The sequence below is a fragment of the Myxine glutinosa genome, chromosome 4 (genome assembly GCF_964187855.1).
Source record: "Myxine glutinosa chromosome 4, kmMyxGlut1.1, whole genome shotgun sequence".
NCBI classification, from domain to species: domain Eukaryota; kingdom Metazoa; phylum Chordata; class Myxini; order Myxiniformes; family Myxinidae; genus Myxine; species Myxine glutinosa.
In genome coordinates this window covers 129,342,586-129,361,159 of record NC_136264.1, presented here as the reverse complement: position 1 = coordinate 129,361,159, position 18,574 = coordinate 129,342,586, and the positions used below count along the sequence as shown (strand labels likewise).

At 44.2% G+C, this 18,574-nt stretch overlaps 1 protein-coding gene across 10 annotated transcripts in view; it reads left to right on the top strand.

Moving 5' to 3' along the window:
- LOC137425199 (kazrin) overlaps positions 1-18,574 on the top strand; it is a 738,641-nt gene that overhangs the window by 596,847 nt on the left and 123,220 nt on the right. For 5 of the 10 annotated variants that reach the window (XM_068113383.2, XM_078776417.1, XM_068113379.2 and 2 more), the window contains 3 exons: positions 9,078-9,255; positions 10,153-10,277; positions 10,808-10,985. In XM_068113383.2, coding sequence (XP_067969484.2) covers positions 9,078-9,255; positions 10,153-10,277; positions 10,808-10,985 — 481 coding nt within the window. The remainder of the gene's footprint in view (positions 1-9,077; positions 9,256-10,152; positions 10,278-10,807; positions 10,986-18,574) is intronic. The other 5 variants (XM_078776419.1, XM_078776418.1, XM_078776420.1 and 2 more) reach the window with 2 other exon arrangements.

Genomic DNA, 18,574 nt, shown 5'->3' with positions numbered 1-18,574 from the left:
TACACTATGTACAGGGATTTGGTAGAAGAAAAGGGACACAGGGCAGAACTTAAGCAGTCTTACTTAAAATGCCCAGACACGGGCCCGATCACTCACACGGGGAAATGGAAGAAGAATGTTCGTGCGCTGAACGCGCCTGCTTCGGTCGCTCCAGGAACAGCTCACCCGGCATGGCCCTCTGGCAGTCACAGCACGTATCCCGGCGAAAGCAGGCAGGCGGGAAAATCCTCGCGGCGCGTATATCGGCAAAGGCAGGCAGGAGGAAAAACGCGTGTCTGTGGCCTGGCGCGGGTCTCTTTTACAGCGCGATTAATACTGCGCGGAGCGCGGGGAGCAGGGCAAGTTCGTGTACAACGGGTCTATGCGTGTCTCCTTCTGAACCCAACTCCGAACTGACTCAGCGCGTCTCCTCTCGTAACTCAACTGAAAAACCCCGAACTGCTCTCATAACTGAGGTGGGGGGCTCTGGGCACAGGGTTATATCGCCCCGCCCTAGCCCGACCCGAACGTTCCAAACCCCGCCTTTTGCCGCAGTGGTACGTCACTCCCCTTGAGCCCTGATTGGCGGCTCGCGCTTACCGATGGCTCCTCCTCCGCCTTCCTTCGGCCTCGGTCGACTTGTTCAGGCCTGCCTCGTGGCATTTCGCGCCAAAACCAAAAGCATCGAAGCATCATAAGGGCACCTACTTTTCATTATCCCACTCAACGCAAAACTAAACACAGGAAAGGTCTACGCTTACATTTACGAATAAATAACTGAGCTTAAATGAGGCTACATGTTGTAGTGTAACTAACTAGGAGGGGAAATTAACCTTTATTATAAAACCACAAAACCACAACACTGTGTGTGTGTGTGTGTGTGTGTGTGTGTGTGTGTGTGTGTGTGTGTGTGTGTGTGTGTGTGTGTGTGTGTGCGTGCGAGTGTATGTGTGCTTGTGTGTGTGCGTGTGTGTCAGTGTCAGTGTCATTGGTTGTTATTTCCATATATGGGTTTTAGAAGGTGGAATGGATCCATCCCAGGTCTCAAAGGTATTATCCACCTTCGTGTGTGTGTGTGTGTGTGTGTGTGTGTGTGTGTGTGTGTGTGTGTGTGTGTGTGTGTGTGTGTGTGTGTGTGTGTGTGTGTGTGTGTGTGTGTGTATGTGTTATTCATTTTGCCGAATTACACGTTTCGTCTATACATATTGTTACGGATAGGGGGACGGCTCTCCCGTTAGCAAGGGGTGATTAGCCCCTTGTCCTGTTAAGCTGGCCGTCTCCCCGTTCCTTGTACTTGTAACGCTATCCCGCGGGATGGAACGAATCAGGGTTATGGGTCCAGGGTCTATCCCGAATACCTTTATCCGTCCCTCTGCAGACTAGGGAGACAAGTACCGCTCGAACCCCGGTTTGGATGGTCTAGTTAGTTGCCGAGCGGTTTTTAGCAACCCGAAGTTTGAGCCATTACCAAAGACTAACCCGATCCTGAACGTTGGCCGAATCGCGCCACGTGCACTCAATATGGAAACCTCTAAAGCGACCGAAAGAGCATGAAGAAGTAAAGACAAAGTAGGGAATAACAAGATTTATTACTATTTATACACACTAAGCAGAAAGGAAAAGAAAGATGATTTATAAGGCAATTGAAGGAGCAGGAGACATAGGGCATTGATTAGCTTATATATATGGCAGTCTTAATTAATACCCCAAGACAACATGAAAGACGGACAAACGGGCACACTTACACGGGGGAAATGATGGCAGGAATCACTGGAGGGAGGAGAAGGTCCGAACCGATGGCAGGGCAGGAAGGTCCGGGCAATTCCACACTGTCGAGGTCCACGTTCCGTGCTCGAAGCGAACAGCAGCTGGCAGCTCTGCGTCTCCACAGCCGGCAATAGGGCCTAGAGGGTCTCGGCGTATTGCTCAGTATCAGCACCACCTCACGTCTCGTTCTCTCTTGGCTGCTTTAGCTGGATCGCGCATCTGCCGCACCTCTCTCTCAATCTTCTTCGGACCTCAATCTTCTCCAAAAAGCTCATCTCCGTGGGGAGCGTCGCGATGCGGGTTATATAGGCCCCGCCCTTCAACCTTTGCGAACCTCCCCCAAGTGTTCTCTCTCCGCCCTCTCGAGCCAAACCCCTCGGTCTGGGTTGGATGAGCGGGGCCGACTTACTCCTCCCCTCTTTGACGAGGTGGAGACCCGCCTTTCTTCCTCGTCGTTACCTCGTGCGTAATGGAGTCAAATGCAGCAAAGTGGACGGGAGATGAAAATGCAGCAAAGTGCCTAAAGAGTCAATTGCAGCAAAGTGGCAAACCTGGCACTTGGAAGCTGCCATGGGGTGTCGGAGGGGCCTACTCTTATTTAATTTGGTGCAATGAAGAGTCAAACTATTGGGAAACACATCCTTAACCTACAGAGAATAAGGGACTAACTATTTAAAAGGATATATGGTGTCCTGTGTGTAGGTTTATGGAATTAACTAAGAGGACGAGCTTCGACCTTTCTTTACATTACGGAGGGTGACAGTTACACACAACAAAACCATAATTCTCACATTCGTTACACTTTCTCAAATTCGTTACACTTCTCAAATTCGTTACACTTCTCAAATTCGTTGGAATATGTTGCAGATTAAAGTGTTTCTTCAAAATTAATTCGCGTAACCTTTAAATTTTTCAACAAACTTGTATTTTATTTAGCTTTGGTCTACATAAAAAAATATTTTGCAATAAAAATACTTCCCTTAAATGTTTGCTTAAAATGGTGTTGTGGTGGAAGCTTTTATTTGTTGCCAAAGAAATGTCCAACTGGAAATGCATTGTCCTTCCTGCGGAATTCATCACAAGTCTTGCAAAATAATTTGTGAATTATTTCCCTGTGTGCTGTCCTTGGAGTGTTTGAGAAAGGAAAGTGGAGGTCGAAGCAAAGGAGCGAGCTTTTCTAACACTACAAAATTAACAACTACCATAAAAAAAATCCCCATCAAATACCCTGTGCTGCCATTTAAAGCTGGTGTATGCAGATTGCTGGTTCAAGCTTTGTGGAGAACTTCATGCTCCTCTTTATCTGGCCCAATGACTTGATTTATGCTTTTGTTTAACTCGCTGAACATTTATAACCAGTTCACTTGCATTGAAAATTAACGCCTCATTTGGGGCCATATACATATTACCAATGATAAAAGGTTGTGGGTTTCTTTATCATTTTCCTCCCAATACACGTACGTGATTGATATACTATCATTGTAATTACTAGGGCATGCCCGTACTATATATAAGCTAGGACGTGCCCGTACGTGGGTGCCCGTTCCTTGCCAAAAAAAAAAAAAAAAAAAATTTGTGTAGGGGTGTGTGTGTGTAAACATCCTAGGGCGTGCCCGTACGTGGGTGCAAAAAAACATGCGTGCAAACAACAACAACAAAAAAAAACTTTGAAACCACGTGGCAGTAACGACCACAGAACCCCCCCCCCCTCTATTTACATGAATGGTTTGGTCCATTCGCAACGACCACAGAACCCCCCCCTCTATTTACATGAAATGGTTTGGTCCAAAGCGAACGGCCTGCGGTGTTTGGTAAAGAAATCGCCATAGCTCGGTAACTACTTGTCCGATTAATTTCAAACCTTGAAAAGGCACATCCTCGGGTCCCCAGCAATATACCTGGCAAGTTTCAAGTATATCGGACCGGTAGTTGTCGAGAAACAGCGGTCACAGACAAACATACACACATACACACATACACACATACACACATACACACATACAAACACACATACACACAGAGATTAATGGAATTATAGATAGATGAGAAATTCCACTACAGGTATCACATCACTCCCTCCTCTCACTTTACTTTATTCGCTCTCCCAATCTCATCTTCAATATTTTATTTCAAACTTTCCTTTCCTTTATTTTCTGCCGGACCATATCGTCCATCCTTCCATTTATTGATTTTTTTTCAATTTACATACCACCCCAGTATGTTGGTATTTACACAGAGTATGTTAGTATTTCCTTACATACCACTCTGGTATGTTCGTATTTACATACCACCCAGGTATGTTCGTATTTACATACCACTCCAATATGTTGGTATTGACACCTGATATGTTGGTATTTACATATCCCCCAGGTATGTTAGTATTTACACCTGATATGTTGGTATTTACATACCCTCCAGGTATGTTGGTATTTACATACCCCCCAGGTATGTTCGTATTTACATACCACACTGGTATGTTTGTCTTTACATACCACTCCAATATGTTGGTATTGACACCTGATATGTTGGTATTTACATACCCCCATGGTATGTTTCTATTTACATATCACCCTGGTGTGTTCATATTTGCATACCATCCCATTATCTTGGTATTTACATACCCCCACCCCCAAGGTATGTTGGTATTTACATACCACCCTGGTATATTGGTATTTATATACCACCCTGGTATTTTGGTGTTTACATACCACCTGATATCTTTGTATTTGGATACCACCCTGGTATGTTCATATTAACATACCATCCTGGTATGTTGGTATTTACATACCCCCAGGTATGTTGGTATTTACATACCACCCTGGTATGTTGGTGTTTACATACCACCCTGGTATGGGGGTGTTTACATACCACCTGAAATGTTTGAATTTGGATACCACCCTGGTGCATTTGTATTTACATACCACCCTGGTATGTTGCTATTTGGATACCACCCTGGTATGTTGGTATTTCCATACCACCCCAGTATGTTGGTACTTACATGCCACCCTGGTATGTTGGTACAGTATTTACATACCACCCTGGTATGTTGGTATTTACATACCACCCTGTTACATTCGTATTTACATATCACCCCAGTATGTTCGCATTTACCTACCTCCATAGTATATTGGTCATTTACATACTACCCCAGTATGTCGGTATTTACATACCGCCTGGTGCCCCACTTAAATTCTAATTAATCCATTAATAGCATCTGTTTGCCTTAAAGCCTACTTTTGCAAAGGGATGCCAGTGGATCGTTTATATTCATATCGTTGCAGATGACCAGTTTAAAGTGCACTTCAAAAGTGTGCCATAAACACAGCAGCTCTTGCACATTCAATATTTTTTTTTATTACACCCCACCTTTATGAATATAACATACAGACTCTGAGACAAGCTTGCTCCCACTACTACATCTATAACAGCCCCAATTATTCCCACCTTGTTGTGGGGTTGGCTGGGTTTTTGGGCTGTCCTTTTCACGAACCTTTCATGACCTGCAGGTCTGACATTCAAGTGCAGGTGATTTGGGCAGGAATTTGTAATTGGTTTGGGGTCCCATAGTCCTGCAACCGAACTGAGACCGCTGTTACATTGTAAACACCTAGGACACTTTAGTAATGTAACAACCAACGGTCATGTCGGCCAAACAGTCGAGACGCTCCAAACTGGATTAAGGACCTTTCTGCACCTATACCGGAACCTTGTTCAATTGGAATGCCGCGCGGTCAATCAGGCTGCGTGCTGGGCACCTCACCTCGCCGGAGTCCGAAAACAATATGGAACCTGAGCGGAGGTTCTTATCCGGCGAGACCCAGTGAATAACTCAATAAAGAGACCCAGTGAACTTAATATCTGTATTGAAATGGGGAGGGGAGAGAAAAGGAGTAAAAACAATTGTAATATCAGCTAATGTGAGCATGAACAATTACTGTAATAGGGCACAACAGCTTAGATTGAGGCCATGCATCCCCCGTGCGATCGATTTGCATACGCTTAATGCAATGCAAACTTTTCCGAGTTCTGAGGCAATGTGGGACAGGGGAAAATATTTTGCCAAAATTACTGACTGATAAAATTCGATAAAATTTATTTATTTGTTATATGCAAGTTAAATAACTCGATTGTTTAGTTCATGCGTGTAGGGATAAAAAAAACAGGCAGGATTCTTCTTGTATCCCTGTATTTCTTTCCCCCATACAATGACGGGATCATGGAAGGAGTTACATGTACCGAATGCAGGACAAGGACACTAGACATCAGTGTATTTTTACATGAATCACCACAATGACATAAGGAGACGATGTTAAATCAACACATTTGATGGGATTTTAAACAGAGATCCCAGCTTCCATGAGGCACGAGGGCAGTGCTCAGATGGGAATGTTAAACAGGCCAACTCTGTGTAAAGAACGATATCCAGCCTTTTACTTAATATACAACCTTTTTATTCCCATGTTTGCATTCATTGCCCATTTTCCATTCCTTGTTTGGTTTATATTGCTAAAACTGCAACATTTGCACGCGAATGTTTTCCAATGTTTATTGCATATAGCTTGAACTTTCTAAAATCTCAAGTAGTTTCCATTAAGAATATTTATACAGGATTCCAAAGGCTGTGGGAGTTGTTATGCAATAAAGTTTAGCATGGTGTGTTTCTGTTTATGCAGAGCATTTCTTCTACAGATCAGTATCTGTAATTCCCAGGGAGCCACATCTAGTTATAGTAAAATGTTGTAAAATTTTGGAACTTTTAGCTGATGTAGCAGGGGAGTTTTGCAAATCCAGTGACGTAAATTATTGGAATGAATAAATACCATGAAGCTCCTGGTTATTTTTATGCAACCATCAGTTTTCAGTTACATTTATATACCCTTTCCCTTGGCTAATCCATATTGCAACCATTAATTTGACATTATTGTTTTCAGAATACTCTTTTGAACATTTCAAATACTGGCAAACTTGACCACTTTCTTTAATTATAGTCGTATTGGTCAGGATTCTGTGTCAATAGTGAAACTTTTCTCTCATCACATCGCCAACTAGATGGTATTCATAGAATACTTACCCTGCGCAGTCAACTTGGTGCGAGCCAAATCCTCTGTTTTTGAACGTTTTTTTTTTTGATCCAATATGGCTGCCAGACCATGTGAGCGATGACATCATAAGTTTATATTTTCTAATATAATTGTTGCATAGATGATGCACAATAAATTTCAAACTTACTAGAACTTACTTACCAGCGTTGTGCCTGTCGAATTATGACGTCATAATTATGGCACCAATGACATCATCATCAACAACACCTATTCCACATATGGAGTTCTTTACAATGAGCCATGTTTCAATTTTTTCCATATAGTGGTTTTGGAAATATATAGGTGCAACGATTTTCGGTTTTTCCAAGATGGCGCCTGCACAACAGGAGCTATGACGTCAGGATTATCATGAAAACATTCTAAAGGAGGAGGCACTCCTACGGTGAAGATTTAGTGTCAATCGGACCAACAGTTGCAAAGAAAAAAAATTCATAATGATCGGATAAGTGTTATTTTTGTCAAATTTTGTCATCATAACGAAGGCACCGATGACATTATCATAAACATATCTTAATCCCCACGAGGAGCAGTTGACAATGAGCCAGGTCTCAATTTTTTTCATGGAGTGGTTTCAGAGATATCGAGGTGCGAAGTTTTTCCAAGATGGCGCCTGTACCGCGTGACCGAAGACGTCATAATTATCATTTAAAAAATTATACAGGAGGAGCCGCAGCTGCTCATATTCTGAAAATTTTGTGTCCATCGGACTAACGTGCAGAGGAATTTTCTTTTTCATACTGATCAGATCAAGTGTTGTACTTGTCTAATTATGACGTCATAATGAAGGCAGCCATGACATCATCATTAACATATCTTATTCCCCATGGGGTGTACTTGACAATGAGTCATGTTTCAATTTTTTCCATTAAGCGGTTTGGGAGATATGGAGGTGTAACGTTTTTCCAAGATGGCGTCGGTACCATGTGAACTATGACACCTATGACATCATACTTATCAGCAAAAAAATCTACAGGCAGAGGCATTCCTATAGTAAAATTTAATGTCAATCGGACCAACAGTTGCCGAGAAAATGAATTTTAAAAATGCAGACACGGCACACGTACGGCACACGTACGGCATACGGCACACGTACGCAACCGATTGTTTAACCTCGTTTTTGCTTCGCGAGCACAGGGTAACTCTCGGTAGAGTGCATACCTCTGCCTGGCTAAACAGTTTACGTTTTGTAAGCCACTGATAGGCCGGATCTGGATTCAGAACTAAGCCAAAATAAAATCGATTGCTGTTGTCTCCTAACCAACTCATTCACTGATTTCGTCCGAATCCGTGAATAACTTTTTGAGATATCATACTATACCTCGGTTTTAACCCTATCTCTTAATGGTGGAATTTTTAAAAAAATTCTCTGATCTGGATCCGGATTCAAATCTTCACCAAAGTTGCATCAATATTTTCCTCGTCACATAGCTGATCTATCCACCAAGTTTCGTCTGAATCCGTCCACAAATTTTTGAGATATCTTGTTCACAAACAGACACAAGCAGACAAACAAACAAACAGACAGACAACAACTATCGGGGGCACCTTTTTCACGGTGGTTGTACCCCGCAAACGCAAGTCGGGGGCCAAATCTTCCCCATACTTTCCTGCTGGCCGGATTCATCAGGGCAGCGCGGTCAGAGTGCGCATCGGTCCACATGGACCAGCCTTTCCTTCTTTTTTTTCTCTCTCTCTTTCTCTCGCTCTCCCTCTATCTCTCTCTCTCTCTCTCTCTCTCTCGCTCTCTCTCTCTCTCTCGCTCTCGCTCTCACTCTCACTCTCACATGGCCCTGACTTCATGGAAACAGGTGTACACCATCCTTGATGTGAGGGATCTCTGGGTTGCTCCTGGGAGATCGATCGGCTGTCTCCGTGCTGCAGGCTTGTTCAGGAGAACCGTCCGGGGCTATACAACAAACACAACAACAGACAGGGGTGAAAACATAACCTCCATCCACTTTCAGTGGTAGAGGTAAAAAGTGTTGGTTGGTGAACAATAGTTCATAATGATGTCAAATGTTTTCCATATCCCTCATGATTCTAATCTACATTCCACTCATACAAAAACTTGTTATATTGTAGACAAATACTTCAACTCATTGTTGATAAATATCCCCATCACCCCACCTCCCACTCCGCTTTCCCCACTCCCCCGTTAAACTCTGGGATCCACATTCATTCCAAAGATCGCTTGAGTCTTTTATACTTTCTTCCTTTCTCTCATTCTAGGCAAAGCAATCCCTTGCTGCTCTAACACGTGATTCATCCAAGCGAACTTCGCTTGCTGCATCGATGGACTCGATTGCCAACGGACAAACAGAGTGGCCGCTTGCTAATGATGCACTGACTGCCGCAGTACGCCACAGTCAGCAGGCCAGCTTACAAGGTTCACCTCCAAGTCGCACTGGTACCACAATCTAGCGCACACTGATGCTCTGTATACACCTCAAGGTGATCCGATCACAGGCTTCTTACGCACCAACCAAAAATGACAGAATGGGACGCATGGGACGAAAAATGACAGAATGGATTTTTGTTTAAATGTTTTTTTTATGTTTAAGACCTTTGAAATGTTTTTTAAATGCTTTTTTAGATGTTTTTTTTTTAACTTTCAAGTAATTAAATACCCAATGCTTGTCATCACTTGTTTGCACAATTTATTTTCTCCATCATGTCAACAAACTATGCTGGACAAAAAAGTCCTTGCTTCAATATTTATAAATGCGAATCACGAGCCTTTTTTTATTTTTTTTTGGATACAAGATCAAGGCTCGTGTAAGAGCTAACATTGATCACAAAAAGACAAACTGACACATAAAACATAAAACATATGATGAAGGGAGCGGGAGAACAAGATGGAGAGCAGGGACATCGGGAGATCTGTGGGAGGGAGAGGGCTTGGGGGGAGGAGGCATGGGAAGGGGGTGGGGGATGGGAGAGGTAAAAAAAAACAACACATGGACACTAGGACTTCCAGGAAAGAAGTCGGTATTTCGAAAAAGTGGATCTGGGATGAATTAACGGGGGTAGAAAAGAACTTAATTTGGTACTCAGCCTTTGAGCTAACGGATGTCAGAAATTTTTGGCTTTGTGTTTTGGATATGACCCTGTCATTAGGCGGTAAAGTCCACGTTATCAGATCGGCTCTCAGGACATCTTGCAGGCAGAAACATCGTATCGTCATTCTGATAAATAATGAAAGGTAATATAATATATTTAGAGCTTTGTTGACTTTAATAACTCCTGCCGTTGTGAGTCTGAATGACAGAATTTCAGCACACTCAGATTATGGATTATTTTTCAGGGACATTGTCTTCCTGCAACGTGCGTCAGTCTGTTGTTTCTGACTTGTCCGCCCTCGATCGAGACAGCCTGGCATCATTCTCAGATCCGTCCTCTCCCCGGCACCGCACGCACTCGCTTGGCAATGTGAGTTCCCACGGAGCCTTCATTTGGTACTCAGCCTTTGAGTGCATTGTCATATGCAGAACGGCAAACCCATACATGGGCCGCAGTTTTCTAGGGTCACAGCTCAGTGTGCTAATCCACAGTTGGAACATATTCCTGCATATATAGTATTTTAATATGTAGTTTTTAAACATTCGTATTTTGCCAAATTTTTTTCAAGACTTTTTTCATGTTGTAGTTATGCTTTTTAATGTTTTTGTTGAAATGTTTTTATGTTTAAGACCTTTAAATGTTTTTTAAATGCTTTTTAAAATATATATATTTAAAACTTTTTAGAACTTTTTTAAAACTTAAAACTTTTTTATGTCGATTTTTAAACTTTTGAGTAATTAAATACCCAATGCTTGTCATCACTTGTTTGCACAATTTATTTTCTCCATCATGTCAACAAACTATGTTGGTCAACAAAAGTCCTTGCCTCAATTTTTTTTTGATGCGAATCACTATTGTTATCGTTTTGCTTTAATATTGTTTTACTCCACTTGTTCCAGTCCCCTCTGCATGGGATCTCAAGGGCCTACCTTTTGCTTCTACACCCACAGTCCATGGAGGACTTGGACGTGCAGAAGAGAAAGAAGAAGAAAGAGCGGAAAAGTTTTGGCTCTCTGACACGTGTATTTGGCCGAGGAAAGCAACGTCGGACGTTAGATTCGGGCCTTTTTGAAGCAGGTCGGTGGTATGTGCTTTGCACTGTTGTTGCTCTTTCGGGCAGTGTGCACACAAGTCTGTTGTCTCATCCCCTTTCCTCAAATCCCTCAAAACTGCAGGCCACCATCCTCACTCATTATTCATTCATTCACTACTCTCCTCATACCTTCTTTTTTGCACTGGCCATCGTCAACTTTTCCCATCGGTGGAAAAAGACCAGCAGGTACTCCCACCAAGTTAGATTTTTGAGGCTCGTGAAGCCTTTTGTATTATGACTTTAGTATTTTGTTTGGTTACCAAAAATTACCGGCCAGAAACGCATCCTCAATTTATAACATTATTCATATGGGAAAAGTGCTTGCCATATGCGTTTTTAAATTTAGTCCTGTACCGGCTTCCCCGGAGGGGACTATAGGTTTGCTGTTCCGTCCGTCCATCTGTCTGCCCCACCTATGGTTTTCCAGCCTTTTTTTCCATAACCATACTTTAACATATTCAACTGAAACTTATTACATGCATTTATTATAACTTGCAGAACAGTTTGAGTTTTGGGGCGTTTCACCAATTTTCCACTGAGTTATGCCTTGTTTGGACTTAGAAAATATCACGTGTTATACATGGTTCAAGCCTGATGTTGGCTTAGCGGTTAGGGTGCTGGCTTGGGATCCTAGGATCCTGGGTTTGAATCCAATCAATCAATCGCTGAATTAACGCCAGGGGGGTGGGGGGGGGGGGGGGGGGTTGACTCAAGGCAAATTCGAGGTCGAGGTCGGCAAATTGAGTACCAGTTCACTGGTAATTCCCTGTGTGTCGCAAGAGGCGAATAACAGGGTTGGCAGCAGGAAGGGCATCCGGCCATAAAACATTGCTTCAAAAAAGCGGACCACGGTGCCCGAAAAGGGCCAAGCCCTGCTCTGCGGGGAAAAATTGCCTTTAAGGTGGTTCTTCTTTTTCTTCTTTTTTTTAATTTTTATTTTTTTTTGTACAATGAATCGAGGCTTGTGAAAGAGCTAACATTTACTTCACAAACAAATCAACCAGACAAACAAAATATATCAAAAGAGGGAGCCGAAGACAAGATGGGGAGAGAAGGGGAAGCACACAAACAACATTTGAGAGCAGGGAGATGTGTGGGAGGGAGAGGGCTTGGGGGGGAGGAGGCGTGGGAAGTGGGGGGGGGGGGGGGTGGGAGAAGTATAAAACACAAGGACACCAAGGACTTCCAGGACAGAAGTTGGTATTTCAGAAAAGTGGAATTGGGGTGAAATTAGCGGGGGTAGAAAAGATCAAGGTTTTGGATGGGGGAAGAGAAGAGATGGTTGTGAACAGCTGTTTTAAAGACCTGGAGGGTGGAGTGGGATTGAAGATAGTGAGGGAGTTTGTTCCAGAGGTGGGAGAAAAGAGGAATGAAAGAGTGAAGGTGAGCAGAGAGTCTTGATTTTGGCAGTTTAACCATAAGAGGGTTGCAGGCAGATCTTGTGCGACCTGTAGGAATATTTGCGGGACAGAGCCCAGAGAGAGCTGGGGGGGCAAGGCCGGAGAGGAGTCTGTAGAAGACAGAAAGACCACCAACCTGCCTGCGGTGAGTGAGTGAGAGGCTCTTGGAGTTAGCTTCATCGCGGGAGATTCCAATGATTCTGAATGCTTTGGTTTCAACAGCGTGAAGACGAGCTACGTGTGAGGCAGGAGCACCAGCCCAGAGGGGAGAGCAGTATTCCATTGAGCTGCAGATGAAAGCCTTGTTTGTGGTGAGGAGCTCAGGTGTGCCAAGGAAGGACTTCGCACGATGGAGGATGCCCAGTCGGCGACTGGCTTTGGAGGCCAGATTTGAAATGTGGTTTTCCCAGGAAAGATCATGGCAGATAGTGAGACCCAAAAGCTTGAGTGACAGAACTTCTTGGAGAGGATTATTCAGAAAGTGGATGGGAGGGTTGTCCAGTCGGTCTTTTCGGAGAGACATCGTAAGAGTGTGAGATTTGTCAGGATTGAAAGACATGTTCCACTTTTTTTCCCAGTCTGTGATTTTGTCCAGGTCTGCAGAGAGTGAGGAGGCTGCAGACTGCCGATCTGAGGGATGAAGAATGGAGCGACAGAGAGTAGAGTCATCAGCAAAGAGATAGAGGGGATTTTCAAGAGAGTCAGAGAGATCATTGATGAAGACCAGAAAAAGCACAGGGCCCAGGACACTGCCTTGGGGAACTCCAGCCTGAACAGGAAGGGGAGATGATAGAAACCCATTCAGGGCCACACGTTGACTACGACTAGAGAGGAAGTCCGCCAGCCATGCGTGGAGATTTCCATGGATACCAAAGGAGGAGAGTTTGGTGAGCAGAGCAGGGTGCCAGACCGTATCGAAGGCACGTGATATGTCAAGGGAGACAGCTCTAATTTCCTGTTTGGCATTGAGGACCTCCATCCATTGTTGAGAAAGCAGAAGCAGCATGTCCAGAGTAGAGTGACCAGGTCTGAAACCAAATTGATGATCAGAGATCAAGCCATTGGAGAAGAGGAAAGATTTCATATCTGAAGCAATGATGGATTCCATGACTTTGCTGATAATTGGGAGAAGGCTGATTGGTCTGTAGTTGCTGGGATCTGTTTTTGCACCTTTTTGTGCAAAGCGGTGATGTTGGCAGATTTCCAAGCAGATGGCAGATGACCTTGAGCAAAAGAGAGGGTGAAGAGAACCGAGAGAGGGAGTGAAAGAGTGGAAGAACAGGATTTTAGGACCCGTGGGCTGATGCCGTCAGGTCCAGTTGCAGAATCAGAGTCGAGGGTTGACAGAAACTTTCCACCTTGTCAGGAGGAAAGGACACAGAGTCCAGGAGCAGCTGGGTACGACTGGGTACGATGGGTGCAGAGAGGGATGGGTTTGGGACACAAGATTTAGAGGCAAACACAGAGTTGAGGCATTCAGCTTTTCACGTGCGGAGTCAGCCGTGTGGCCGTTTGAGGTGAGGGAGGGGATGGAGGGGGAACAAACACCAGAAACAGATTTGACCAGACGCCACCAGGATTTGGAAGAGGGAGACAGATAAGAGAGTTCGGTCCTGAGAACGGAGAGATATTGTTTCCTGGCTCTCCTAAGGGTGGACACACACTTGTTTCGGGCTTTGTGAAAGGAAATGAGATTTCCTTCCGTTGGATTTGCTTTCCAGGAGACGAAAGCAAGTTGTTTCTGGGCAATAGCCTCACCACAAGATTCCGTGTACCATGGACGGGAGGAAGGGTATGACAACTGAAGACGAGATGGGATAAATCTGTGCATGAGAGAGAGCAATTTACTTTGGAAGAATTCCCAGGATGAGTTGATGTCAGAGGCGGTAGAGATGGGAGACCAGTCCAGATGATTGATGGCTGCTTGAAGACCCTGCCAGTTGGCCTGAGTGAAATGCCAGACTCGTCGACGCTGAGGAGGCTCTCTGAGAATGGTCAGAGAGATGTCCACTTTAACAAGCACATGATCAGATGAGCCGATTGGAGCAGAAGAAGAGCAGCAGACATTTTCAGGGAAGTTAGTCATAACCAAGTCCAGAAGAGAAGATGCTCCGTTGACTGAGATCCGGGTCAGGAAATTGACAGATTGTGTCAGTCCCAGTGAGTCACAGAAGTCCTTTGCTGAAGAGCCATGGCTGGTGAGAGAGGTACCCACACCCAGCCAACTGGCATGGTGACAATTGAAATCACCACATATGAGGAAGAGAGAGTTGTGATGGGTAGATAGATGTTGGTCCATATTATCAGACAGCGAGATGTAGATGGAGTCATCACTGTTTGGTGGACGGTACAACACACATATGAACAAAAGGTGGGAGCGAAGGGGAAGCCATAGCCAAAGGTATTCCAGGGGGTGAGGTGGAGAGAGGGCAGTGCAGGGCGAGTGAGGAAGAGAGTTTTTTTTTATAAAGATAGCAACCCCACCTCCAGGACGAGGCTCAGGTCTATCATACCGGAGGAGGGAGTAACCTGGGAGAGATACCAAGGAATCAGAGACATCATGAAGCAGGAAAGTTTCTGTTAAGCAGATCACGTCTGGTTTGTCACAAGCAACCTGGATGGAGAGATCAGTCAAGTTTGAGCGAAGGCCCCGGATGTTTGAGGTCCATTCTGTTAAAGAAGCGGAAGGGGGAGCATCGGATACAGAACGGGGGGGGGGGGGCGGAGCGGTAGGGTAAGATGTGGAAGAGGAGGAGGAGGAAGAGGTAGGGAGAGCTGTTGAAGGTGTGTCAGAGATTTCAGAATAGCTTGGAGAAAGGGAAGAATGGGGCGGACAAAAGGTTTGATGGTGATTGGGTGAGGCGCAGTGAGGTGTTATTTGAGGAGTGGGAAGAGTGAGGCAGAAGGTTGAGGGAGATGAAGGTGAAAGTTGAAAGGGGGAAGAAGCGGAGAGGATGCTTTGAGGAGGAGGGGTGAGAGGGGAGTCTAGGAGGGGAGGAGCGAGGGAGAGTCTCGGAGGGGAGGGGTGTTGGGGGAGTTTAGGAGGGAAGGGGCAAGGGCGGAGATTTGAAAGGGATGGGTGATGGGGAAGATTTGAAAGAGATGGGTGATGGGGATGATTTGGAGGGGAGGAGCAAGGGGGTAGATTTAGAGGGGAGGGGTGATGGGGAAGTTTTGGAGGGGAGGGGTGATGGGGAAGTTTTGGAGGGAAGGGGTGATGGGGAAGATTTGGAGGGGAGGGGCAAGGGGGAAGATTTGAAAGAGATGTGTGATCGGGAAGATTTGGAGGGGAGGGGCAAGGGGGTAGATTTGGAGGGGAGGGGTGATGGGGAAGTTTTGAAGGGGAGGGGTGATGGGGAAGTTTTGGAGGGAAGGGGTGATGGGGAAGTTTTGGAGGGAAGGCGTGATGGGGAAGATTTGGAGGGGAGGGGTGAGATTGGATTTTGAAAAGTGTACGATTAATGGGAAACGAACATTTATTGCAAAATGAGTTTCTTGAGACCTTCGAGTCAAAAATTCGTTTGAGGACGCTGAAGGATGGGTGGAGTGCTGGAGAGTTTCGGGAATGTATGAAACAGGCACTGTAAGAGATGGAATTTTTTTTTTGGAATGAATAGATTTGGTGAGCAAGTCGAAAGCATCCTTTTATAGAAGAAGAAGAAAAAGGTGTTATAGTATACGACAGATTACAGTTCTTCAGGGGACAGTTTAAACATTTTTTAACAACGTGATCACGAACAACGTTGTCGAAGAACGAATGAACAAATAAGAACGAACAAACGGATAAGAACAGAGAAGGAAATATTTTTGGGGTTTTTTTTTTTGAGTTGAGATTTTAAAACAAGGAAGTATGGGGTGAATAGACCGGGAAAAACAGAGACCGAAAGTAATTGCAGCGCAATCGAAGAACCGCTGAGACAAAAACAAAGCCTCAAGCCAAGGTCGGACACGGTCGCCTACCACACTAGGCCTCAGAATACGCGACACGAACTAACCGACGATTCTGTACACAGGTATGAAAAACCAACACCGAGAATCCTATTAAAGACACACCAATATGTACACACGCCGAAGGAAAGATACAGTTTCGACAAAAAACACAATTGTGAAAAATTACTTAACTTCGAAAGCGTGCGCGCATGGACAGCTTTGAAGAGACGTGACCTCCAATCTTGAAGGACCTCCTCCGTGACCTCCAATTCTTCTTCACGACTCTCCTCATGTTTTGCATCATTGCCTTCTTGTCCACCTCTATCCATTTTGACTCACTATCTACCTGTCTATCTTCCATCCTCTGTTGTTCTTCTACTCTTCCATGAGAGTTTTCACATCTATTTAGATAGAAAAGTGTCACTTTGATGCTACTTTGAAGGTTGTGTGATTTGTTTTTACATTTTCCCTTCATAATGTGCAGTATTTTAAAACATGTATTTTTTGGACTATCCCTTCACAAATGTTATCATTATTTAATTTGTATTAAGCTTAAATCTGCTTGTAGGAAGAAAAAAAAAACATTAAATGTGTTTATACTTAAAATGCTTTTAACAGTGAAAATAGCTGTTGTGTGCAAGTATTTTCACTTTTGTGTTGCAAATCATCCTTTTCTACAGTGGTAAGCACTTTGTCCAAAAAATGTTTGAGAATGATTTTTACTTTTTTTTTTCTTCTTTTTTTTCATCAGTTGACTTACTAATGAATTAATGTGACAATAGCTTTTATCAACTGAGGTTCAATGTTATTCAATTTAAGACATTTATACATCTAACCCTGGTGTTGGGCTAGCGGCTAGGGTGCCGGCCTTGGATACTAGGATCCTGGTGTTCGAATCCCGGTCGATCGCTGAATTAACGCCAGGGGGTTGACTCAGCCTGTTCATCCTTCCGAGGTCGGCAAATTGAGTACCAGTTCACTGGTAATTCCCTGCTTGTCGTTAAAGGCGGCAAAAAGGGTTGGCGTCAGGAAGGGCATCCGGCCGTAAAACATTGCTTCAAAAAGGGGACCGAAAAACAACAACAAACCACGGTTCCCGAAAAAGGCCAACCCCCGCTTTGCGGGCCTCTAAAATGGCCTCTAAAGGTGGTTTTTTTTTTTTATACATCTAAAAAGAATAACTGACTGCATGTTTTTCTTAAAGGAGGGCATTGTGAACCGGGATCCCCGAGGATGATAATTCTGATTGCGATTCTGATGTACCATACTCTGTTACAGAGGATCGGCACTGCTGACGTAGTTTCTTGGTAAGGGTTATACTGGGTACTTTGCCATTTCTTTCCCAGCAGTAGTTAGGGCAGGAATTCGTAACTTGGCCATGGCAATGGTGATAACTCACCTACTCTTAACGAATCACACCGTGAGATCATTAACGACCACCAAACGATGCCGGCAGATGGGACGCCCGGCTTAACATCCATCTGAGTGAGGTACACGTATTGATGAATCACCCTGCCTGAACGTGAAACACCTGGATGAGAGTTTAGAGCTGGGGGGAGATTCAAACCCAAGCCAAACGGATTAGAGGCAAGTGTGCATCCCTGTCGGGCCTAGGCTATCCGGCCAGCCCCGGATGATGATGGGTGATAAATTAAGCAACATAAAATCAAGAAAAGGAAGTGAAGTGAAAATAGTAAGGGCAAAAAGATCAACCACAGGAGGAGGGGATGGAGGTGTAAAGGAGTTGTTCGCTCGTCCCCTGCGCAGCGGGAGACGAGGTTTTGCAATTACTTCTGTGTCTGTCTGACTGTCTGTCTGTGTGTCTGTCCAGGCCATACCATTTTTACTATTTGAGGTATTGTCTAATTAATAATTTGACTAAAAGGTCAAAGGTCAGCATCACATAAAATTGTCAACTTCCATGCAATTGACCTGAAATTTTAAGAATTTCCATATTGGGACACTGAATTGGTTCACCAATCAAAGGCTCGAAGCTGAATGGTTTTTTTAGATGAGAAAGTCAAAGGTCAACGTCACAAAATCGTCACTTTTCATCCGATTGATCTGAAATTTTAAGAATTCACATGTTTGGTCACTGAATTGGTTCACCAATCAAAAGCTAGAAGCTAATTGTTTTTTTGATAAGGAGGCCAAAGGTCAAGGTTGCATTAAAATGTCAATTTTCATCTGAATGACTTGAAATTTGAGCAGGGTTTGTATATTGGGTCACTGAAGCATATTGA